The 25,194-nt window shown below is 54.3% G+C and overlaps 5 protein-coding genes across 5 annotated transcripts; 2 read left to right on the forward strand and 3 right to left on the reverse strand.

The window, feature by feature from the left end:
* Positions 1-2,286: 2,286 nt before the first annotated feature.
* ColSpa_08497 (uncharacterized protein) lies at positions 2,287-2,861 on the forward strand (the record flags this gene model as incomplete). Its single annotated transcript, XM_049274709.1, has 2 exons — positions 2,287-2,429; positions 2,516-2,861. 2 exons carry the CDS (start codon positions 2,287-2,289, stop codon positions 2,859-2,861), a joined length of 489 nt encoding a protein of 162 aa, XP_049130666.1.
* A 2,139-nt stretch (positions 2,862-5,000) lies between these two features.
* ColSpa_08498 (uncharacterized protein) lies at positions 5,001-6,327 on the reverse strand (the record flags this gene model as incomplete). The annotated part of the gene is made up of 3 exons (XM_049274710.1): positions 5,001-5,533; positions 5,597-5,902; positions 6,021-6,327. The coding sequence occupies 3 exons, from the start codon at positions 6,325-6,327 to the stop codon at positions 5,001-5,003; spliced, it is 1,146 nt and encodes a 381-aa protein (XP_049130667.1).
* A 10,427-nt stretch (positions 6,328-16,754) lies between these two features.
* On the reverse strand, positions 16,755-17,610 carry ColSpa_08499 (cell surface Cu-only superoxide dismutase ARB_03674; the record flags this gene model as incomplete). Its single annotated transcript, XM_049274711.1, has 3 exons — positions 16,755-17,224; positions 17,280-17,478; positions 17,539-17,610. The coding sequence occupies 3 exons, from the start codon at positions 17,608-17,610 to the stop codon at positions 16,755-16,757; spliced, it is 741 nt and encodes a 246-aa protein (XP_049130668.1).
* A 4,754-nt stretch (positions 17,611-22,364) lies between these two features.
* Positions 22,365-22,772, forward strand: ColSpa_08500 (uncharacterized protein; the record flags this gene model as incomplete). Its single annotated transcript, XM_049274712.1, has 3 exons — positions 22,365-22,402; positions 22,472-22,622; positions 22,698-22,772. The coding sequence occupies 3 exons, from the start codon at positions 22,365-22,367 to the stop codon at positions 22,770-22,772; spliced, it is 264 nt and encodes an 87-aa protein (XP_049130669.1).
* A 932-nt stretch (positions 22,773-23,704) lies between these two features.
* Positions 23,705-24,700, reverse strand: ColSpa_08501 (putative AAA domain-containing protein; the record flags this gene model as incomplete). The annotated part of the gene is made up of 2 exons (XM_049274713.1): positions 23,705-24,603; positions 24,667-24,700. 2 exons carry the CDS (start codon positions 24,698-24,700, stop codon positions 23,705-23,707), a joined length of 933 nt encoding a protein of 310 aa, XP_049130670.1.
* Positions 24,701-25,194: the final 494 nt, after the last annotated feature.

The raw sequence follows: 25,194 nt of genomic DNA on the forward strand, positions 1-25,194 counted from the left end.
TTCCGCGGGTCCACATGCACCATCGCTAAGTCTGCCCCGCTCCTGTGGGTCCTGCAAAGGGGAACAACGCCTGTGAATGGACAACAAACGCACCTTCCACAGGCGCACTCGCTCGTAGGGCGGAATGGGGGCCGGGACCAACCAGATGACAAGGGACCTGAGACACCTGCCCACGCCAACGAGAAACCGAGGTATCGTCTTAATTCTTCCACTCGCGCGAGGCGTTCTCCTTCGTGCCCCCCCCCCCCCTCTCTGGCGTCGTTGGGCGCATTTTCCTCAGCCCCAGCACCACCGACCTAGACCAGGGCACTCTGGGAGACTTGCCAATCTCAGGTCCTCCTCGCCCACCGCTCCGCCGCCGAATGGATCCCACCTAACGGCACCCAAACACGCAGTTGGCACATCAGCAGATTGAATGCACACATCGCACCCTGAACCTGTCCACGGCCTCATACATCGTTGCGCAGGTCCAAGCTAAGCTTACTGTGCCTCCATCCTCCCCTCCACTCGGGCCGCATCTCTCTGCTCGTCGTCCATCTCGCTGGGCCACACTTTCAAGTCATGGCATCTCGTGGCATCTCGTGCGTGCCTGGTTACTTTGTCCGGGAAAACCAGCCACTGCCGCATCGCCTCGAGCTCGAGATGGCCACAATCCGACCGGTCGGCCCGTACTCACCGAGGAGGCAGATTTTCCAATTCCGGCTACCGTCGCAAACTCATACACTATCGTGCCAACGTCGAAAGAACCTTGCCAATGACCCATCAGACTTGCAGACACTTGATGTCATTGGGACGGCATCACGATCCGACATGATCTTTGAGCCCGGTTGCCCAGATCTCGTGCCTGTCATTGGGGAAGAGGGCAAGCTAAATGCTAGGCACCAGCCTAGAGCCATGTTGTCGCAGATACCGATAATTATTTCCCTTCTGGGGCGGCTATCCATGTCGATCGTGCAGCGGGAAACACTCGGTAATGGCCGTCATAGGTATCGCTCTCGCTTTCAGGATTGAGGAAACCGAATCCCCCCATTGTCGCTCCGCATAGGTCACCGGGGAATCGATTGTTCTCGGTGGGGTCTGGCACCATTGTGCACAGCCGCAGCCGCCGTTGGGGATTCGGGTATTTCATCGTCGTCGGGAGACCCTGAGGCATGGGCGAAGCAGACAAGCATTTCAATGTTGACCGGGCGGTGCACCACGCCGACCACGGGGCTCGAAACAAGCGGCATCGAGGCTGCGCAGCGCCACAACAGCCCCCGTCCTCCCCGTCACACGTGAACGGCCACCTCGAATCGCTCCATGACGAGCCGCCAATTCGGTGCTCGCCATGTTGGTTGTTGACATGCAGCTTTCGCAGACTTCAAAGTGCCTATGCTTGTTCTTTGCTTCTCGGCCCTGCGTCTAGCAGATCTTCTCTTGATACAGAAGCTGCTCGTGAGCAACTGGCGAATAGAATCAGCCTCGCCAATAACACCGAGGTCTTCGGCGGCTAACACAGCTATACTGGAAATCTGTTGGCACCACAGAACAGCGCAGCTGCCGAGAAAAAGGTTGCGTCACAAAACCTGAAATAACAGCCAGATGAGCCATTCGGTAGGCGTCTAACGAATCGTTTTTATAGTTAGGCCCGGTCTGCAGTTGCATGCAACGGCTTATGGTTGCTCAAAGTTGATGTCTACCGACGATGTACCGAGATCTTTTCGTCAGCGAAGAGGTGGAACATGAGCTAGAGGCACACGACCAGGAGGCACCAGATGCGACGCCATGCAGATAGGGAAGAGACAAGACTCTGGATATGGTCCTGGAGGGGTGCCTCATCTTCTGGTGGATAGCTTATCTAATCAGCCGCACCTGATCCACCCCGGTGTCGAACACTGGGCCACCACCGGCTCGAGCCAAGCAATGGTGGAGACCACCTGCCCAGAAACTCTAACCTCCCTCTCCCTCCACGCTTCGCAGATCCGTCTACCTCGGGTTGGGGAATGGAGCCATTTCAGCCCTGTGTCCCGCCATCCGTGAAGACCTGACGACAACGTCCGCCGCACAACTAGCGTGAACCATTGTTGAAGTTGCGACTTGACGAAACACCATCCACGCCCCTTGAGAGCGCATCTCGTGGACTGTCTCCGTGCTGCTTTGAACTTAGTCGTTGGACAGACCCTGCAGCGCAGAGGCTCAACCGTCAACCATGTTCCAGGTTCGTAATCTGTCTTGCCCAAGGACTTTTCATTTCTCTGTGTCACCGTGTAACTGCCCGCTCCCCGCTGTCGGGATCACGGCAAACCGATGACTGCGCGGTGCCGTGGTCCCTGGCTTCCCAACACGAATTGCCATGTCCCTTTGAGGGAGAGCCGCCTCGCTCACCAGCGTTTCCATCACAGCCGAATCCCCAAGACCACCTACACCTGCGCCTTCACCGGGCGCGGTCAGTCATCCTGACCGCAGAAGAGTAAGCGCGCCCTCTTCCTCCTTCCCCCGTTCGTCCACGGCCTTCATGATTCACATCCTCGCCCAGGCTCGTCGAGATCCGCGCCGCCCAGCGCACCTTTGAGGGCGCCTACATGCGCACCGCCCTCTCGCAGTTTTCTTTCGCCCTCATCATCCTCAAGATCTTCACATCCGAGTTCTACGCCATCGGCGCCCTGTTCGCCGTCTACGGCGCCGCCGTCATGCTCGTCGCCATCTTCCGCCGCCACGAGGGCAACCGCCAGTTTTTCACGTCCCCGAAGGAGGACGAGCACGGCGCCGTATCCGTCGTCCGCAAGTTCCGCACCTCGGGCAACAGTGTCGCGCTGCTCACGGTCCTGAGCCTCGCCGCCTACGTCACGTTGCTGGTCCTCACCTGGCAGCTGGTGCAGTGAGCGTGATGGCGACGGGCTGCATCCCGCGCGGGAGAGCGGGGAGAGGTTTTACGGCGGGGTTTCTTTTTCCCCCTCCTGGTTTGCTGTGTAAATGTTACTTCACTATATTGTCTTGAGAACTCAAGAGCCGAGCCCTATCGTGCTGTGCTTGCCAGTTCATACGAGATGACCAGCCCAATCCTCGGCCCCTTCCGTCAACCAGCGTTTCCAAGAAGCGCTCCCGCGACGGTCTAGTCGTGCGGTACGGCCCGCCCAGGAGAGCACTGCTTTGAGACTGCCAAAGCTGCGGCTTTCAGACGATGGGGTATGGAGCCCGTCGCCGGTGCCGAATCAGCGACGGCTGAACAACGTTGCCCGCGCAAACGACACATTCAAACGGTTCACGGGCGAGATTCGGCGACGCGCGCCTGGAGACGGACACGCGGGGAAGCGGGCATCCACCGCAGAGTAGGCGGGCTCACGTTAGCGACGGGGTGAGACATCATGCACGAACGAGAGACCCGCCCTCGTCATCCCGTAATCATTCTTTAGTCATCTCGTGAAATGGCACTCGGCACCGCGCGCCAGAGCAGGAGCAGCGGGGCAAGGGCTCGCGCAGGGGGTTCGCCGTTCGGCGGGCTAGTCTGCTCGGCTTGACGTAGCTTGTACGAGCACGCAGCAAAACCAAAGAGCTCCCCCAAAGGGTGCCTCCTCCTCATAGTCTGACGGTAAGGTTTCTCGCGGCCACGGAAGGACGAAGCAGCAGCAGCAGCGCGGACACTGGAAGAGAGGCGGCTCACGGTTCGGACAACGGGTAGAGGTAACGGTTCAAAATGATCAATACAATGCAACTACCAAAACATATCTGGGGTCCAAGGTCGCTGGGAGTGACAATCATGTGTCTCTCGGCGCAAAGGTGAAAATCTACGCAGTCGTGAGCGTGAAGTGAGAAGAAATATCAGTCAAGAAAAACAGCGCAAGGGGGCGACGACGGGGAAGGGTATGCGAAGGGGGAAGGAGAAGTAAAACGAAGAAAAAGAAAAGAAAAAAAGGTAAATAAGAAGACGATGAAGACGAAGAAGAAGGAATAGGACGGCGAGATGAAGTCGTCCATGAAAACCCCCCTTCCTGTATATGCGTGTACCCTCGAAATGCGAAATGCCGTATCCCCTTTTTTTTTTTGTGAACCCCTTCCCCCAGCCGTCGCTACCGGCCACGTCCCGATCCCAAAGCCATCCCGCTCCCACTTCCCGCTCCCAGTGCCGACAACTGACCCAGTGTCACACACCCTCCTTTTGCCATACCGGTCCTCCCATCCCACCACCCAAGCCAAGCGACGCCCTTACAGAGTGTAATCCCAAGACAGGCGTCATAGGAAATCCCCCGCTTCTCCTCTCCGACATCCCGCCGCGCGCCCTCCCTTGCGGCCCCACTCCTCATCCTTCCCGCCATGGTTGCGCACTTAAATCCGACGTCTCCCGGCGCCGACGTCGACGCCCTGACGGCTGGACCCCCGAGGTAGACGGCCAGAAGATGCGGGGTGTGGTGTCCTGCGGATGTTGCCACGGCCGATTGCGTTTCGAGTATCTGCGTCTCAAACGCCCCTCCAAAGGTGGTCGTTTCTTTGCCGAACAGGAAAAGGTGTGCCAAAAAGTTTCAAAGATTGCTCCCCTTACGACGCGTCCCATCCATGGATCGATGACTTGGCGACTCGTGGGAACCCCTTGTCGCGGACCCCGGCTTTCCCAAACCTCTAATGCTCGTCGTCGCGGAAATGGGGTATAAAATTCGTCCTTCCCAAACCCTTAAATGATCATATGCTTGCTCCCCCTTTGTTTTGTTACTCATGAAAATCGCCGTCGACGAGATATGTACTCCGTTCCGATGCCCCATCTAACTTCCCTGCGAAGCTGAACGATTTCGCTGCCCAACGCGGATCTGGGCCTCTTCCAACTTGCAACGGTTCTGTAGTCCACATGCAATTGCTGCCTGTATGTCTCTACCGGTCGGTGGCGGCAACAAAGTCTGACCAACCTGGGTTCTGGACTTGACTTCCCAGCCTTCTCTAGAGTTCGATGACGCTGGCAAGGAAGCATGGCACCCCGAAAAGCGTTGTCCACTTTACAGATTCAAATGCCAACCCTTCGTTCTTGGCAACATCTAATTTCCTTGGTTCTCTTCGTAAGTCCAGCCCTGGTAGCCTTCTTGCGGTCTGGAGTAGCTATAGTGCGGCTGTTGTACCCAAGAGCCATAACCTGCAGGCGGAATCGCCCCTGCAGAAAGCGAAGCGCTGTGCGGGTCGATACTCGGGAACTGTGTGGCTATCTGCGTTGGATACATGTCCTCTGAGATGGCCGACGACTTTCTCCCGAACTGTCGGCTCTGCTGCGGCATCATAGGGTACTGTGGAGGTAGCGGTGTGTTCCTCGGGTACGTCATGGCGCTCCCTGTGGCGAAAGACGAGTACCCCATGTCGCCGGGTGCGTTGGAATTCGCGTTGCTCCAGCTGACAGATGTAGGAGCCTGGGAAGTATATTGCGAAAAGGCCGGTGTGATCGGAGACTGCTCAGTGTAAGACTTCCACGTTTCGCTGTGGTCGTTTGCCTGCGTTGCAGAGTTGGGACTAACTTCTGGCGACATCCAAGCTACTGACTGGTTCGGAAAGCCAAAGGCGCGGGAGGTCGAGGCCGCACCTGAAGACACTATGGTTCGCATGTCAGCAAGTTGGCGAGACTCTGGCAAGCGCCGAAACTTACTTGTGGCCTCGGGGCCAAGGTTTTCAATGGTAGATGGTTGCATTGGAGGCGGTGCCATACCTGGAGCTGGATGTGATGCGCCAGGACGGTACTGCTGGCGTTGGGACACGTCAAGAGCCTGCCCAGCGGCTACGGCAGGAGACGACGAAGCTGAAACGACCTTGGGCCCAGAGGAAGCCCGTGATGGCGCTTTAGGGCGTGGATCGGTCGCCTGTGGCAGCGGCGGCTGGTCTACGGGGAAGAAGCTGCACTCTTTCTTCAGCCTGATACAGTTGATGCATCGACTCTCGCCAATCGCAGGCGATGCTATGCATCGGATTTTTCGTCGACGACAGTGTCCTTGACGATATCCCCATCAGTATCAAGCGGGCAAGAGAGCCTGGCGCTTTCCGAGGCGACCAGGAAGGGGAGGTCAGCTACTCACCACAAGCTACCGACGTTCGGTGGTAGCCAAGCTTGTTTCTTTTCTTGTCGCCAGCCAGGCTAGACTGGATTGGATCGGACGCGTTGGCCTGCCGTGGTCTAACATTAGGCGTGGACATCGACCGTTTCAACTTTAGACTCGCCTGTGAGAAGGATTCTTTACGTTCCTTGAGAGTCTGCTCTTGGGTTCCAGGGTTCATCTGTGATGGAACGGGAGCCGGCGCGCCGTAGTTTGGCGCGTAGCCGGGATGGGACACGTCCATCTCAGAACCAGAAGAAGCTAGAGGCGGGGGGTACTGGTACGACATGGTCGAGTCCGTCAGCTGAGAAGGGCAGCAGAGGTGCGAGCAATGGCTTTCGAGGCACTCGGCTTGGTGATGGAAGGCCCGGAAGGTCTAGTGCCATGAAGCAGTTGGACGTGGGATGGGCGCGGCGGCAAGAAAACTCCACAAGCCCGGGATGTTTGAGGAAAGAGGAGGTGCCCCAAGTCGATCTCCCCACGCTGTCACGATAGCCAAATCCGAGATCGACTGTTGTTTGACGATGCTGGCTTTTGCCCAGGTTGTTTTCAGAGGCGCAAGTGATGAAGACACAACGCGTCTCTAGGTCTCTTGAAGAAACCTCGATGAAATTGTTAACGAGTGGACTTCTAAAGGCAACGGGTCGTGTCGTGCTGTCGATGTTGGGTACAACGAAGCGCGGATATGACCAATGCGGGCACGGCACAAAGCGAGGTCAGGGGCGGACCAATCGAGGCGAGTCCAGCCGTCCAGCCCAGCTGCGAATGCGGCACTGGTCAGGATGGCGTACCAGAGTTGGGAAGTTTTCCAGATTGCCTGGCGTCAAAATTGGGTCGGCTTCCCAAGCTCTTCCTGCTCCCGTGGGCTGATTACTACCCAACTTGGGAGAGCACGAGAGGGTGTCCCGACAGAAGTAGCTGCAGCCGGGACGTTCACGAGTGTCCTGCGATGCGATGCGTGACGTGCAGATGCGGCAGTTATAATCAGGGCGTATCGGGTTGGCAGAAGTTATGGCTGGTGCGTAAGGTCGGCGTTGTGGTGGTCGTCGGGACGGTGAAGCTGTCGAGCCCAACACTGAGACCGGTGAGTCGTGGACAGAGAAAGAAAACAACCCTAAGCACAGCTTGGAATAAGGCACCAAAGCCAGGAAGGCCAACCACGAAGGAGAGAAGAGCGCACGGGGGAGAGGTGACGGGGGAAAATTCCGAGAAAAGAAAAGAAAGGCACGTACCTCGTTGTTACGTTGATGAAAGAGAGCAACTGACTTTTTGCCTCCCCAAATTCAGGAATATTTTGGCAACGAATGTGCCAATCAAGTGCTGGTCTTTCTCGGGCATCCAAGTATTTGCTCGTATGATCGGTGAGGCATCGACGAGATGTACCTAATCTTTCCGGTTGATCGTCAAGGCAGTGAGGTTGCGAATCAATCTGCAAGCTTTTGATATGGAAGTCAGCAAGTGCCTTCCAGGCTTTATTAATCTTGGCATTGGCCCTTGACTGCTCTCACCCCTGTTCCCAATTTCACGTTCTTTGGCAGATGAAAAGCCTGGAAGCTCTGGAAAGTCTCAGTCAGGGGGGTTTAATTAACTCTACTATGGCCGGTAAGGTCGAGTGCGCGAAACTTTGCCGACCAAGGAGATCGACGAGCAAGTGAAGGGACCGTGGAGGTTATAGGAGCGTCGTGAGAGCAGCCACCCTAGCGACGCCAGAAACGGTGAGGAACGTTGATATGTTACGTACCTTGGTGTCTGGCTGCATTCAAGGAATGCCTAACTACTAAAACACAGCTCCAAGAGTTGTGGTCGACGGCGAATGGACCGCGGCAGACGGCTGTATCCTTCCAGCGCCACCAGTTGAAAATCTCAGCTTACTAGGCAAACGTCCGCGCTAGCACCGGCGTAACGATTCTTGGATGACAGCTGGTTGGGCGTGGGGGGCCGGGTAGCTCGTGTCTCAGACGACAGACAAGATGGTTTTGATTCGTTCGCTCTGTTACCGCCTCTTGGTTTCTTTGTGTTGTCGGGCCTTGCTGCAAAACAAAAGGCGAATACGTTGGGTCTTAGGATGAAGGTTTGAGGACTCTGCAATAAGCAGTTGCTCGAAGGAGTCGGACGCGCTGGAACACTCGCAGGTGTGTGGTGGTTCCAGAATCGAGTCGGGAAGGTAGATGGGGCGAGTTTATAGAAAAGACTCGCGGTAATCTCAGCGGTGGCGAAGGCTCGCAAAGGTCTTTTAGCTATTGGAGGGTGCCGGAGCGAGATTTTCGAAAAGAACCCAGTCTTGTAGGGACGTAAAGTGTTCAAATGCGGACGCACCGGACTTCGCAAATCTGGTTCTGGTCTTTTGCTTTGCTTCACCCTGGCATCGAGTGTTGCCCGGTCTATGCTTCTGAGTTCGCCGTGTGAGGACGAAAAGTACCAGTTAGGTCTCGACCAGAGTAGTTGACCCAAACTCTTGAGGAAGCACAGCAAACCAAAGAATTGACAAGGGGGGAGTACAAGGAAAGGGAGCGGGAAGCCGGTCAATCAGATTGGCAATGAGGAGATTGCAGATATAGCGATGATCGAATCACGTCGTGCCATTAGCCCTGGAGTTCCAGACAAGATCGGAAAGGTGAGAGATGGGTAGATGACATTTTTGGTCCCAAGCATAAGCCTGAAACTGCTTCGTGAGAGGCGCTCGCTCAAAATGGTATGTGGTCTCCCCTCCTGGCCCTCTGCAATGTTCCTCTTGCATCGGGTTGTATACCATGGTAGTTAATCGCGTTGATAAGCGCCGGGTATCGAAATGCCATAGAACCAGCAGGCCGTCTCCCTCTCATCTTCCCCTTGACACTCCCTTGCAAAATTCAAGTCCGTGTGCGCATCGGAGAGTCACCTAGACCAGATGGTGAACCCTATGGAGGACTTTGACCAGCAGGCGCTGGGTTCCCGGCGTCTCATCTGAGGCAGCATGGTTGACGATTGGCTGGGTGTTGTCATTCTCCATCTCAACCCATCCCGCATCCTATGCTCATCTTGGGGGCCCTCCTCTAGGGTGCTTGAGGGGACGGGGAGACGGAGTACATGCCGTCAAGTTGCGCCCAAGCGGCCCTTTCCTCCAATCCTTGTCCCATCAAGACGGGGGTCTAGGAAGTGTGGGAGGGCATGGAGAGAGACTGGGCGGCCAGGGTCTGTTGGAGGGGCAGGCAACTCCAGATGACAGAGCGGAAGGCTAGATGCCAGTCTGTTGCAGAAATCAGGTTCAGGAAGCACCCGCTCGTTAAGTCTCGGAAGCGCAATAATGGTGGGTACCGGGCTGAACGAGACACCTGGCAGGGGACAGAACCGCTAGGCGGCAAAGCGAGAAGAGGTTGTCTCCGTTATCACACTGGCGTTATTGACAATTTGCCTTTCGTTGTCTGCCCGTCTGTCCTGCTTTGGATAAAAAGAAACCGAGGGCTTCTAGTCCCAATTCATCAGTCTGACCAGGACACGACCTGCTGAGGGTCGTGCCGGACCACGTCCGCTCGTATCCCTGCTTGATTAGGCCTGTCAGTCATGTGGATCCTGACAAGAATTGCGTCCAAGCACTGTTAGACATGGGACGAAGGATGCGGGAGCTGTTCCGCTGGTTCCCTGCTCATGTCATTGCACCGGACAGTCTCTCGACTGTCACCGCCGGTTGCTTCTTGATATTTCTTACTTCGTAGAGTACGCATGATGGGGTTTTGCGAGGGCTAGCGCGTCTCGACGAACGTCGAAATTGCCGCATCGTCGACTATATAAGCAGTATGTAAGTGTGGTCTGGGCTTCCAGAAATATGGGTTCTGCAAGATTCAATCCACCGATTGCGTTAATGCTCGGAGATCGAATCGTGTGCCAAAGAAGCAAGCTCGCCTATGCGGTCCGTTGGGTGGTTCCTCATTTCCACCCTCTATCCTGGTGCTGCTCGAGGGCCCTGGCAGTTCTGGCGCGTCCGCCACTATCCCTGAGAGAGAGTCTACATGTGATTGAGTATCGTCCATTGTCCATTGTTGGACAGGCTTTGCCCAGTCGAGGAAAGCTGGGTTGCCGATGGCGGGTTGCAACCTCACCACGTTCGTGGCCCTTGCGTCTCTAAAAGCTAGGCCCGTGACCCCTCGTTCCCGTTGTCAGAAAATTCTGAAGAAAAAAAACCGACAAGTCATTCGTCATGGCTGTTGGCTCAGGGTTGATCGCCAAGCGTTGTTGTTAGAAATATCAACGGTCTGGACCTTCGGGTTCCCAAAAGCGTAGCTGACAATGCGTTGACCTCAAGACTGATGGATTCAGTGACCCTTTCATTTCGCTTTGGATCTTCATGCACGCTTTGAGTTTATCCCTCTGCAGCAGTCAACGGTTGCAGGGCTAGCGGCCCGCGGCGACGCAGTTGCCGAGCTGTTCCGTTCCAGCTGCATGGTAAGTGCCTGAACCATTCCATGCCTCGACTTGAGATGTTGGCAAGATCATCCGATGATGCAACGCTGCACAGGCACTCATCGGGCACTATGGTAGCATAGAGCCACGACTACCGGGAGACTGCCACACAGCTTGTCGGTAACAGAGGTAGCAACGAGTTTGGAAACTGTGCCACTGGCAGGCCGCGACATGAATGCATGAAGTCGACAGCCGACTGCAAGAATGACGTTGGCACCTCAGCGGCCCTGTGCTACGAGCGCACAACGCAACTTGGATTTACAAATACGGAAAAGACGAAATGGCCCCCGGCCTTTTTCTTGTTCTGTAGCGCTGGGACCTTGACCTGGACCTGGATTTGCCCCAAAAGAGAACCCAGGGCTGCGACCACCTCCAATGTGCCTCGGCATTCGCCAACAAAGTCGATCATTTAGGGTAGATGTGGCATCAGCAGAGAGTTGGGACGAACTGGATCTGATGTTAAGACAGTGATCATTAGAGCATTGTGACCGAGAATGCCGTGTCTTGCTTCCGCTTTCAACTTGCAGGAATCGATCTGGCATGATGTGCGACTGGGGTATGCCATCAAGAGCGCTGCGACAGCCGTTGATGCTTTGCGTCAAATGTGTCTGGCTGCACCCCGCATTTCAATTGTTGTTGTCAAGCTCCTCCGTTACCGCAGGTCTCAGAACATCTTCCCTTGAACTGCTCGTCGATCAAACCTGATCTGAATCATCCCAACGTCTTCGGAACTGGCAGACATCAGACAACCGATTGCCCCTGGGGTTCTGAATAGAAAGGGAAAAGCCGAACTTGATGCAATGCTATTTCCCCTCCTGCTGCGAATTGTTCCACACCTCTTTGTTGTGCAAAGCCCATGACACTCATCGTACCAGACCACAATGTCAGCATCGTCTGGTTCATGCGGTATGTCGACCTGTTTATTTCTGGTCATCTCGAGCAGGCCCCTGATTTCGCCAACTTGGTTGGAGCGCATTGCTGCCGTTCTTGTGTTCCGCGAGGCTGGTCGTCTCGGCTGGGCCACTCAGTGGAAGGTGTTGAAAGGGTAGCCGAACTGGACGTCGATTTGTCGCTCGTGTGAGAACCCTCAGACGCTGTCGCGAACCTGCCATTATTGTTGGGAAGCCCTAGTCAAGCCTGAGGTGCGATCATCTTTCGAGGCCTTCGGATCAGACAGCCGATAGGGCTTAAGCATTTGCTAAGGGACGTTGGAATTTGCCTTCTCAAAGTCTAGAAAAGGCCAGTAAATGCCGAGCAAGGGCAACCCCAACCTCAGTGGCAGTAGTCGCGGCTCTATTGATCCTAGCTTGAGCGAACCAGGTTGTTGGCCACGATCCCCGAGTGCCTAGATGGGAAAAGGGACCGTCGCATATGGTCCGTTCACCCTTCGTCGTTATGGTCGGAGTCCACAAAGCGATCTGCCGCCCGGTCGTCCGGGGCAGTCTGCGTACGTACCACGAAGGGATCGCCGTGGTCTTGCACGCGCTTATGAAGCCAGAATGTCAAAGTCGTTGCCGATCAGGCTACATGGGCCAGTGGTTAACGGTGCACCAGGGACTTGAACACCACCAATAGCTCATCTTGATTTCCCCCCTCAGGACAGTCATATCCTTGCCGTGGTAGGCGTCAGACACCTCGAGCTCCGAGTTTCCTGTTCCAGACCCTGGCCTTCCTGAATGCATCCGGCAGTGGGCCTGCTGATTCATCAGGGCCAACTGCCAGCCTCTAGGACATCGGGTAACATCTTTCCATGATGCAAATAATCCGTCAGTACACGCTTACCTACTTCCGCAACCCCAGTTCGGCACAGTGGCAGGCGGCGTTCCGGAAGATCTGCTACACCCTCCGGGCAGACATGTTCCCCCATTGGATCTGAGAAAGGCCGACATCACTCACAGGTTTGATCTTCCCCTACCCATGAGCCTCTTGCCCCCGCTGCTAACCAAATAGCAAGGCCCTTCTATCGGCAAGCAGAGACCCCGCGACCAATGTGTTAAATTCGGAGCGCGGCCCGGATATGGTCTGGAGGCCGTGAGACTCGGTGTGGGCCATGATCACCCGTGCTAATTAAGTCGCTCTTGGCAATGGTCACATAGCTGTCGCGGCCGACTGAATATTGAGGCCAGCCTTGGGTCTTGGACTCGTGAGGCCTTCGAAATCTCGGTCGAGGCGGTAGAGAGTTGCATATGTGCTATGCCGTGCCGGAAGTGGCTACGATGGGCGATGGCCCTCGAGTTTCTCCAGAGACGAGGTTGCCACCGGAAGTGCGCGACGCATTAACCATGTTGCATTTGGTTCAGGTCTGTCAATGCCAGGTTGCAGAGCCAACATTGTGTCTTTCTGGGCCTAACTTCCTTTCCTGATTGAGTCTGTCAAGGAAAAAAAGGCCGGGTCTAGTGTGCTCACGAGCTAAAGGCAGACAGCAGTTCGACCTGTTGGCCGACCAGAGAGCTCGGCGTACCTCGAAAAGCCGATGAGTGTTCGTTTCTGCACAACGGTGCGGCGGCTTCGCCAACATACTTTCGACAGGTCGACGAGGTTGCTGTTGGTATCCATCACTCCAGATGGCTCGGAGAGGCAGTTTAATGACAGGAGCACTGTCACGTATAGTGCGGTTCGTGTGACATTGATGACGGACGAACTCCGAGGTTCTCTGGAGAATTTTTATTGAAAAAGAAAGTTCCCAGATGAGATCGAACCCGGGCGAGGTTGGAGAGGAGCTGGATGGAATATCGAATATGGTCAAGGCTACTGGGTCTGTCTCTTTCTCTTTCTGTTCCAGGAATGTTTGTGATGAAGACAGGAACTCGCCACTTTGGTAAAGTAACTGCTCACCAGACTGAAGCAGGAGCCGGAGTAACTTAGATGACACAATAACGGCAAGCAGAAGCGGCTGGGCTCACCGGACGCGTCACGTCGAGTCGAGCAGGCTCCCCAAAGACGGGAAGAGTCTCGTAACCTGGACCCCTTGCTAAAGCAAAAGATCTTCAGGAATAACACCTATGAACCAAAGTTGGCAGGAATACGCGGAAAGAACGGTAAAGGACTTTCCGAACTCCTGGAGGCGCACAGCAATCGTACTCTTGAGTCACCCCCTACACCTTGCACTCCCGACAACGAACACAAGGTAGCCCACGGACATTAATCCATCAACTTAGCCATCGAAAAAGAGCACCAAGTTCAGTTTTTTGCTTTGATCGTTGGACGCGCTGATTGTAGTCAGCAAGAAGTATCAAGCAGGCATGCCTTCACCATTGATCTGGCATCGTTCCCCATGGAACAGTGCAACCCTATCACCTGTCATGTCGAGGGCCTCAACCATACACGGAGAATATCGTAGAACCCGAAAAATACAGTGTCGGCAACTCATTCATCGAAATCCCGAGAGAACATAGGAGCTCTGCCGTACGTTGTGCTACGTGGGTACTGTAGTAGCTTCCCTTCTACCTGCTTTCATGCCCGTCAAGATCATCACTAGTAGACTGTCCCTTCGCATGAGTACCGGAGAGCCGCCTACCGCCTATTGCCTGCAGATTTCCTTTGCATGCGTGTGTCGCATGATCGTTGGGTGGAAGTAAGTTGCCGTTAGATTGCGAACGCCATCACGGGTGTATTGTAGACAGATAAACGCCGCCAGGCTGTTCGGGTGGCACAGACTTTGGCATACATGATGAGATAGACCAAATAGCAGAGAACCCATGGAGGCCTAGCTTTGAACTAATGGGCTCTTCGACACGGCACCCCAATCCATGGAGCTGCCGCCTCAGCAGAGGTATTGCATGCCATCCCTTGCAACTTTGTGCCCGCGCTTGAGATTGAAAAATCGTTTTCATGATGGAAAGTATGATGTTCTACTGCCCAATAGTGCTCGTTGACAAATAGTCTGGCCACCCAGAAGTGCCCCAGTAAGCTTTCTGGCATTTCCCGAGCGTGGCGAATGAGACATCGGGCATTGACCCAAGGGAGCAGGCGCCGTACTACATGGTTTAGTCTGCCTATAGACCATCATAGTTCAAGTACAGACTCAATCGCGGGCAGTAGATAACTGACTTTCGGTCAGCTGGGATCCGAAAGGAAACCATGGAAGCAGACTAGTTCATCGGTAGAGGAACCGAGATCGACAAAGGTTTGCAGGGGCAGAGTGGCTAGACGCTCATCTTCATGACTAGCACGTACCCGAATCAAAACTAGATGTAAGTTTTTTTTCGGAGAGTATTGGGACATCTCTGGAGCCCCCCCCAAGATAAGGATAGTTGAGGTCCTCGCCATACATATCAACATCGCGCTTCACACTTAGCCAATCACCGTGAGTCTCCATATCTAGAAATCGGTTGAATCGCGAGCGGCCGAGCCGGAAATTGCGCGCAAAACATCTCCTCGAGCTCGCCATTTCGCCGGCCTTCTGGGTCAAAACTCTAAAGGCTATTCCCTTCGTCTGTACGTGGGAACACTATATACTGGAGGTGCGGGCGTTCGAACGGGGACCGTTGGCCGCGCGGGGCTGGATGGGTGGGCACACGGAGCAACTGGTGGTTCCACGACCGGCCGGCTGTGTTTGGGGTCTATGGTGAACTCTTACACCGATTGATGCAGAGGGGAAAAGAAAACAAGTCGGAGCCAAACACCGCGAAACAAATGCTGTGATAACGTCCAGATCGCGTTTTCGCTCATCCCCATTGGTTTGTAATCGCCATGATGTCCTGCTCGCCGACCCGTATGATTCAGCACCGTTGCACCAGAGCGGACTCAGATAACCGGCGGCCGGTCCCGGCCCCACAATGCCTGTGCCGGAGCCCGAACACTGGGGAACACGAGGCGTCCAATGGCAATACATGAAACCAGCCAGCAGTGGCCTGAGCACCGTACACGGTAATGGCACATGATGGCCGGGTGTGTCCGTCGGGGCCTCGACGAACCATTGACCCTAGACTTCAAACTCTGAGCGGTGCTCTACCGTTTGTTATCTGTTGAGTCCGAACCAAGTCCTCTGAAATGTGGCAAGGGGGGATCAGGCGATGGCCATAGGTACAGGCCAACAAGCCCCCCAACAGTCGGTAACTAAGTTTCCTATCCCCCCAAACTACTATGGTATCAGGCGAAAACAAACCCTCAGTCAGCCATATGTGGCTTTCGCTGCCTTTGTAATCTCAGCTGCAATCCTTCACGGTCCTATGGATTCTGAAAGTAGTTCTAGTCACTGATTCACGCGCCCTTTTTGGGGAGCGTTGGCATGTATATTTCTACCACCTCGTAGGGAGGCTATACTTAACCCTGGCGCAGTGGTAAGGCGATCTCTCGATCGTAAATCACCACCAAACGGCCGCGATCAAGCTTCTCGCGGCGATAGGGGGAAACTTGGAACCCTCTGAGCGCGGTCCCCTCCTCCCCGCACTTCGACTCGACGTCACCCGCCAGGAGACATCACTCTGTCCAAACCACACCGTCCCCTCCCCGTCTTCTGCCTCCGTTTCACCATCGCCCTGTCATCGTCAAGGGTGCATACAACAGCAGGCTGCGTCCCTGCCGCCGTCGATCTCCCACCCTAATTACTACCAAGCAGCCGGTGCGCCGGCGCAAGCTTCGAGGAACCTTCCGCAACGTGTTCGGCAAGCAAAATGTTCGCTTTGCTTCCTCGCCCAACCACTATGCACCACAAACCCTATCTCCGCCGCGCTTCGAGCCAACTACAGGACAGCTCCGTTGGACGGCCCAGGACCTGTCGTGTTGCGGTTCCTCGCTTTCGGTGTTTTTGGCTTTGGCACCAATGCAGGGCACCAGTCGATCGAGGTGTGGAAGCTATCGATCTCTTGGCTCAACAGGCATGTCGATCGGCCCGTCAGTCGTCAGCCATGATGCTTCCAGGTCCGTGCTTGCCCTCGCTCGCGGGTTGGTTCGAATCTTTGAGCAAAGCATACATCCGCATTCGTTACCCTATCAAGGTACGCCCCCACGGTTGGGCCGAGTCAATGTCCATGTGCAGTGATGGTTGTGAGTATTGCAAACTGAGGCAGACTTTTGTGTGTTTCTTGGACTACCCTATGTCGTCCTGGTATCATCTAATATTCCGATCAAAGGGGATAAGTATGTACAGATTCATCGAAGTCCCGTCTGCCATGCTCCTCATTAGACGTATCCTTTGCTCATTAATGTCTTTAGTGCCCACAAAACAGTCTCGTACTGTCTAATCGTAACTTCAAATAACGCCAGTTTTCGCAAGTGTGGTAAGCCGAACTTTGCGTTCGTTTCATGCCGGAAGTGGTTGAAAAAGTCAGATGCTGCTCATAGCGCGAAGAGGACAGCGGCGAAGCCCATGAGCATCAGAGAGACGGACGCGCCGCTCGTGGAAGCCGCACCGGGGAAAGGCACGACGGTCGGTGGGGAGGTGGGAGTCGGAACTGTGCCGGTGCCGCTGATGGTCGTGGAGGTGCAGTTGTCGTGCGTGTCCGGCTTCGTGATGAGCTTGAAGTTGGCGCAGCTGATGCGAGTCTTGTTGGCGAAGTGGAAGACAAAGCTGCGGTTTCCAAAGAAGGAGCCGGGGCCCTCAACGATGGAGAGGTAGGGATCGACATAGGTCTTTTCGTAGTCGCCGGTGACCTTGCCGTGCTTGCCGCTCAAGTCGCCGACCTGGCAAGTCTCGGGCTTCGAGGCATCGCAGGGCGTGGCCTCACCGCGGATGAAGGGATCCAGATGAGCGAGAGTCTTGGTGCAGTTTCCATCTTCGGGAACAGGGTCGACGTGAAGGTGGTAGGCTAGTCGGATGTTAGAAGGATCCTCGAGTATATACCGCTTCCCACAAGGACTTACTGAAAGGGCCACCCTCCTTGGGGAGGTTGGAGAACTGGACCTTGAACTGAACGCCCTTTCCATCGGGAGCCGTGACGGCGACAATGGAGCCTTGGACATTGCCGTCCAGCGATCCTGCCTTGAAGAAGGGCTTCTCAGGCAAGACGGCCTCGTAAACAACACCAGCCGGGTTGCTTACGGTGGTGGCATCACCAAGCTCCTACATGGAGGCAATGTTAGCTAACAGAGTCCTACTATATGGGAGACAGGAGCAACCTACACCAGTGGTTTGAGCTGCAACACGGCCCACAGCCGCGGCAGCAAAGACGGAAACCAGAGAAGAGGCCTTCATTTTGTGGTATTGTAATGCTGTCGGGTACTGGGAGACAGGCTGAGTGGGTGGAATGGAACAAGCTGTTGATCAAGGGAGGGCTTGTGAAGCAAAATTCGATGAGAACATCCGAGGGGTTGGACGGTTCTTAAAGAGCAAGGACTGTTGGGATGCCCAGACCAAGTGACGAGCCAACTGTGTGTAATCACTTAATGAACGTGAGTTGAAGATGGAAGGCTAATAGAGATCTGCAAAGGGCAAGTAGGTATTGGGTTACAATCCTTATATGGCCCACACACACACACGCACACCACGAGATGTGATGAGGATGGGACCAACCAAAGACCCCCAATGTCGCCGCAGCTCGGCAAACATGGTATGTGTGCACCAACGGCAGGGTCAACACACTCCAGCTACGCTAAGTCTGGTTTAATCAAAGAAAGGAACGAGAGTCAAGAAGTGCGAGTACCAACATCGGACGCTTTGATCCATCATGTACGACTACCTAGACGGCAACGGCACCTAGCCGTCGGCGCCTGTAAGTGAAGAAAAAGAATGTTTCTCGCAAGGTACGTATCGAACCTTCCATTCCAGGGGAAACCTTGTGCGCCCTGTGCGACGGGAGAAGAGATGATGGGGGGCAGGGGTCGAGACGATGTCAAAGAGGAGGGGAGTTCGCAGGGCGGGCAGGATGTGCCTCTGGGGTGAGTCGTGACAGGCGGCGAAGGTTGAACTCAATGATGGCGCCGCCGGACCTCTCTCTGTGCCTCAATAGCCGGCGGGCCTTTCCTCTACGGATACTTCGGCAACACACGCTCTCTCGCACACACAAACGGTGATTTCTGTTGATTGGGGGCCAGGGGGCCAAGCACCAACATCGGGACTTTTGGTCTTCTGGCTGCAAGTGGAAGGTAACCAAAGGAACATACAGAAAAGGACGAACTCCGGCTAGCACAGCTTACCCGAGCTGGCAGCCCAGCTGGGCACAGAGGGGGAGGGGAGGTTGGGGCTGCGCGCCAGGAGTGAAAGGGGGCAGGGGAATCTGTTGGCTGCCACAGGGCATACGAGACCCGGATTGGATTCTGGACTGCATGTTGGCACCATGCGGTGTGGTAGGTGAAAAGAAAATAGACGGCTGGCGATGTCTGACTTGGTTTCCCTCTGCACTGCGCCACTTGAGAAACACCGTCTAGCCCCTGCCAATCAAAAATAGATTGCACGTCTGAAAGGAACGTGCCAACAGCAAACATTTGACTCGAAGGCTTTCTGAAGGGACGTGGAGATGCGTGTTGCTGAACACATGCAGACAGCCACCTGAAAGGGCAGGGCTGACTGGCAGACGAGCCACTCGTGGATTGGGGGAAGGGGGGGCCAAAGGACGAGGCCAGGCAAAGCCACCGTTCTGCCGCAGTATCCACGCAGTGTATCTGTTTTCTGTAAGCCAGACTAACAGAGCTACATGTACACCAGTGGACAGGGCGGTGGCCGCGGTAGCGGCTAGGAACACTGTCATCCAACCTATTCGTGCCATGCCGGTTCGAATCCCGAGTGCAAACTCTGCGTACTTCTGGGCTGAGCGTCGATGTGAAGCTCTAGTCGTAGACGTCAGAAAAACGGGAGCGCAACCTCGACAACGCTGCTTAGACGCCGCGGCCGCATTGGCGTGAGACGGGCTAGGTAGGTGGTAGGATGCGAAGATGGTGTGCTGATGTTCAAAGCAATAGACTGGGGGGGTTGAGATTAGAGTGAGAGGTGGGGCCGGAGCCGGAACCCGAGGCGTCGCTTCAGGCTGCCATAGGCTGTGGGGGCACTAAACGAACGACGTGCCTCAGCGTGTCCAACTGCCCAGCGGGGAACTAGTTGCCTTGTCATGACCAACGGCCCCCATATCCATCCATCGACACTATGGTGGACGAGCAGATGCTCTCGCAACGGCGCACCTGCATCCAAGCGCGCTGTATCCTTCGCTCGGATGTGTCCGTCACCTAATCTTACCGCATAGAACCCCTTGGGTGCGTTTTGAATGAAAACGACTTCTGCAAGGTCCTGAGTGCATCTGTCTGCTGACATGCTGCTGCGTTGGTTGTGACCAAGGGGCCAACCGAAACCCATAGTCCCCGGCGATCCTTGTTGAGTCAGTCTGCGCAAGGAGGATTGCAGGTGTAGGTAGTACAGGCACCAGATGTGCATACCTGCAGACAACGGGATGGCTGGGGATAGGGCGGGCAGCTGCAGAGAGATTGCAACTTTTTAGGATGAATGCCAACCAAGCATTACCCAGTTTGTCCGCTCTGCGCCCCCAAGGCTGGCTTCTTGCTTACCCTCCCTCGTCAGTTGTTTCAACAAACCCCTTGCGGACGTTTTTGGTTTATTTGGGACTAGTTGAAGCGCCTGACGCAAGTCCATCGAAAGATTCATTGGCGAGAGGTTTCCAGGACTACCGATGCTCTCATTCGGAAAGCAACGTCTTTCGACGTCCTGCTCAAGAAATGTAGCACGCAATCACCTGTTGAATCCCGCATGTAGTCGTCATCGACGTCTTCTCCTGTAATGATTTCGTTCCAGCCGTTCGTGTCGGCTCCAGACAGTAGAACCCGGCTCTCGCTGTCATATCTTGGCCAGAAACAAAGCATACCTGGATGACCAATCGAAGACGCAGAGAGGTCGTGCGAGTGTGACACTGAGAACTCCCTCCCATCTGGTTTGCTTCTCCGGGTTTGCATCCTGTGCCACCCTGCCAATTTGTTTCAAATGATTGCCTGTCGCATAGTAATTATCGACGACTCGCCATGCTGCCCTGCGCAGCCCGCTGTGGTTGGCTGACAAGGTTCGACTACCATTCCGAGCCGAGTGACAGTGTTACTAGCGCTGACAATTTGAGAAGCCTCGGCGCCAGTGCCTGGCAAATTGCTTGCAACTCTGCGAGCCTCAATTGAATGACTCTCATACCCTAGCCCTCCAGTGCCTCCATCACTGTTAAGACTGTTTTACTAGAATGTTACCCCCCTCCAAGGGCAATAGGTATCAGGTTGCAGACAAACTCTGGCGATACGAGGAGCTGTGCCGACAGCCGGATTAGTATGGAAATCACGGATGGTGAAGCCATGGTTGTGTTTTGAAGATAGGAACACCTTTTGACGGTGGTGTTGGGGCCTGGTTGGCACAAGTGCTTGTTCGTTCCGCGGATAAAATGATGAAGCCGCAGCCAAGCGTTTGTTGGCAAGCTCAGCAAACTGTCCAATTTCCATGGAGCCGCTCCTTCGTCCTATGCTGTCAGACTCGGAGCCTGTTCATAGCACCCTTTCGTCATGCAGCAATGACGGCTATCGTCCGGTTGAACAGCTGGCACTTCTGTGCTATCGTCATCAGAACGTTGGTGTGCCTACATGACGAAAATCGACGTTTTAGGAAATAATCTCGGAAGCATAGGAGGTGATGCCTCTTTTGTGAACCTGCGGGGAGACTCTAGACTGCAGATCCTGCGCACTGTCTGTGTTTCGATAGAGTATGTCCTGGGGCTCGAAGCCACGAGAGTTCCTCCGTTTGGGAGATGGACCGCCCGCCTGGATCAAAGACGCTGTTTCAGCATGTCATGTCACCGCCCAAGCGATGAACACATTGGCGACCCTGCCCGTTTGCTCTTACTAGGCCCATCCAAGGCGGATCGCTCGGTGGCAGACGTCGCGTTCGGTTTCCCATCAGGCGAACTGCCCATACCAAGTGTCAGTGCCAATCTTGGACGGCCTTTTCTTGGCATTTGATCTATCGCGCTCAAGCTCCTTCCTCGTTGACGAACAGTTTTATTTGGTGCTTGTAGCCGTCAGACGTTGGCAGAGCCTCCCATGAATGACATGACACCGTCCGCTGGTGTCAGGCGATGGATAGCGCGGCTAGCTCAGACAGGCCTCGGGCACGACTTTAGCGTGCTGGTTCTAATATTTTCTGTCAATTCCGTGGATTGTTCTAGCGTCCTGTTCATACTGAGGCACACTTTGACGAGTCGTTTTCTTTGGTCTCTACGTTCGTGTTGCCCAAGGCTATGGAAAGATAGACGTGTTTCAGGCTTCAGGGCCTTGAGCAGACGAAACTGCCCGCCGACTTTCCAAATGTCAAAGTGAATGTGGACCGGGTATGCCCGGTGTCATTTGGCTAGACCTGAAGCAGCTAAAAGCAGTAGTTCCTGACAATCTTCGTATTCTCTAGCTGCATTGCGGATCTGTGATGAATGCTACAGTGAACGTGTCTGCGAGTTTGCGAGCTTGCGGGGACGATCCGATGCACCTCAGGACTCGGAAGGGTTCATATCCGTCTAATTCTCTCAACCGGGCTGTTTAGTTAATGTTGCCAATCGATCACGGCATGCAATCTTGAATCTTAAGCTGCTTTAGTGCAGAAGCAACTTTGATGGCATGGCAAGACGATTAAGCTGCACAGTGAAGGTCCGGGCGGGATGGACGTGGCCGGACCCGAGTTCAATCGGAAGAAAGTCCCACCTAGTAAGGGACTTCGGGGAAATGATTTTCCTTCTCAGTAATCTGTGGCTGGAGCTTCACGAGCCTGTGGCTGGTGCAGACCTTGATGGCCTGGTCATTCAGGCACAACAATTGGACGTCACCGACCTAGTGTGGAGCTTGGCGACACAGCAACAGCAGCCGCCTCATCATCGCGAACGTACTCCACGAAGACAGCCTATCTATCACGACGCAACAAGTTTGCATCCCCTCCCCATCACACACACCACCCGGAGGGCAACGCCTTCGTTACAAACTGCAAAAATGAAGCCCGTCGTGAGTGCCATGCAAGCATGGCAATGGTGCGTTCCTTTAGGAGACCGAACCCCTTGAGCGATGCTTCGATGCTAATTGCCTATCTGTGTCCATAGCACCGTTATCTCTGTTTTCGCCATCGTTATCCTGGGAATCCTTGGAATTCTGTTCGGACAGAACCACCCTGAGCTCGTTGGTAGCGACGAGGACCCTGAAGATGGCAGCGCCGTTGCAGGCACCATCTTCGTCTCCGTGATGATCTACATCGTACGTCCCCACGTTCCTCCTGCGTTCCGGGCACGGAACCCTTTGGGAGAAGGGCCAGCTAACCATACAACACAGGGTTTCTTCCTCTTCTGCGGCCTGCAGGGTCTCCTCCACGTTCGCGAGAATCGACGAGGCGCGATCGCATTGTAACGATATAAGATAAGGGAAGAATGCATGGCATTAAAAGACATAACGGTTTCCTGGCGTTTGGCATCATGTTGGGTTTTGCGCGGGTCGACTCGAGCCCGCATTCAGTTTAGACGGTCTTCTGCGTCTAAGAGAGGGTAGCATTATCTAGGGGAGGCTGGCCGAGATCGCACTTGAGGCGGGGCATGCTGTTCCGTCAAGTGACAGCATTGGCTTCGATGTACGAAAGAATTGTTCTTAGAGGCTCGTGAGGAATTCAGTATATAATAAGCAGTCAGAATTTTCTGCGAAAGGGTCCACACAGACATAGTCTTGCCTCAGGTCTGTTGCGGAGGCCGTGGCTTGGACTAGGTCGCCATACAGTCAGTTGGGAAAACGTTACGACAAGCTGATCAGATTTCTGGGTCAGATACAGGACTTGGGTGATTCCATGTGGACACTTCCACAGTTCACCAAATGGGCAATTGGTTGCATGTAGGAGACGCGCACAAGTCGTAAACTGCAACACGCCAAACCCCATTCGAGCTTCATAACTCTCTTGGCGCCTATTCAGTACTGCTCAAACTTTCTTTGATCCGCCCAGGTATCTCTGGTCTTCTCTTGAAGTAATTCTCATTCCCGTTGAGTAGACGTTTTATATGACTAGCATTCCCGGCATCTTCGTCGCTATCACGCCTTATGATGAGATCATTCGTGTAGTACACTGTTCATCCCTGGACAACAAACGGCCAATAGTCCGGAAGTAGGTCCCGAGTGACTCGTCTGCTTCAACAAGCGAGTTTTCACGTCACTGATCGGCGTCATAGTAGTCGATAGAGACAAGCTAAAGCTCTCTGCCCCAGGTTTGAGATGGTATGGCCTCATTCCCCAGTGAGACTTGGCAAATATCGCAATAAGATGTATTGAGTTTAAAGAAGAGGCACTAGCTGTCGGGCTTATCGAAGTCCATCTCCACGAGCTATTTGATCATCGGTAAGACCATCCTGTATCTTCTCCAAGTACTTATCGAAGCGCTTTGAGACCTTGATGACATGCTGTAGATGCTTGTACGACATGTGTTCGTCTTTGAACCTTGCAAGCTGTCGAGCAGTTGTGATGGCGTTTCGGATCTGTCTCCCATTCATCTCCTGCTCGGCCAAGTCCCCAAAGTGACGTGCAATGTCATCAAAGTCAATTCCCTTCGGCTCTTTTCCCTTTCCCTTTCTCTGCCCGAGGGCAGTAGCGTTGTTGCTTTCTTTCTCCAACGTTTTGAGACGGTCGACAAAGTTCTTCCAGATCGTCCGCCGCTGGCCCTTGTTGAGTGCCTCGTAGTGAAGAGACAGCTGGATGCGGGACTTGAAGGCCTCATCAAACGTGCCGACCCGATTAGAGGTCAGGATCAAGATGCCTTCGTAGTATTCGAGGACACGTAGAAAGACAGATACTAGAGCATTACGCTCAAGATCAGTCAGAGTTCGTTGCTCAAGGAAAACATCGGCTTCGTCCAGCAGCACTACACAATCCCATATCTTTCCGAGATGAAGAGCGGACTCCAGATATTTCTCAACGTCCTCAGGCTTAGTTCCGATATCTCCGCAAGTGACCCGGAAGAGAGGTTTCTCTGCTAGTTCTGCAACGCTCTCTGCCGTAAAGGTTTTGCCAGTGCCAGGGCCTCCATGCAGCAGAATGATGAGACCATTGCCTTTGCCTTGAATAAGGTCTGTGCTTTGTTCGGATTCGAGTCTGCTGGTGATCAGGGCTTGCACGAGATCTTTTGTGTCATCTTCGATGACGAGATGCTCAAAAGCCTGCTTGTTCCATGACACATCTTGGACCATGTCTACTTGGAGATCTTCTGTATGCGAGTTGTGAGACACTAAGTCGACACAAAGGACGAGATTAACAGAATGGTACTTACGCCACTTCTTGTGTCGGAGATTATATCCAACCATCGTTCTTGGAAGCACGTACAATTCTTGTCCCGACGGCAGATCATCAAGCTCCCACATCTCCGCCCTCATTTCTTTTCGGTTAGGACTGTTGAGGAATGGGTAAGCTTCTTTAAACTTGAACGAATCCGAATGAAGCTGCTTATAGGTGTCGAAGTCGATCATGTATCTTTCCCCTTGCTACTGAAGGTTAGTGGCCGCTTTGGTGATAACAAGGGTGCATTTCCTTAGCTCACTTCGTTCAGATCGCCTTCTCCTTTTTTATGGTACGCAATCAGTTTTTTGTGCCGACAAGACCACATCTTTCTACCCCGACGCTCAAGCTCGGCGTGGATCTCAGGACCTGTGAGTCTCAGAGGGAGAACTTCCAACTTCGCAATATCAACATTCGGGTCATCTTCGTCGTGTTGAAACCCAATCGAGAGATTTCTTTCATTGCGGTAGAAGCGACCGTCAAATCCATAGTCCCAAGCTTTCACCGACCAGCGTTCGGTTGC

Source organism: Colletotrichum spaethianum, assembly GCF_022836535.1.
Source record: "Colletotrichum spaethianum MAFF 239500 DNA, contig23, whole genome shotgun sequence".
Lineage (NCBI taxonomy): Eukaryota > Fungi > Ascomycota > Sordariomycetes > Glomerellales > Glomerellaceae > Colletotrichum > Colletotrichum spaethianum.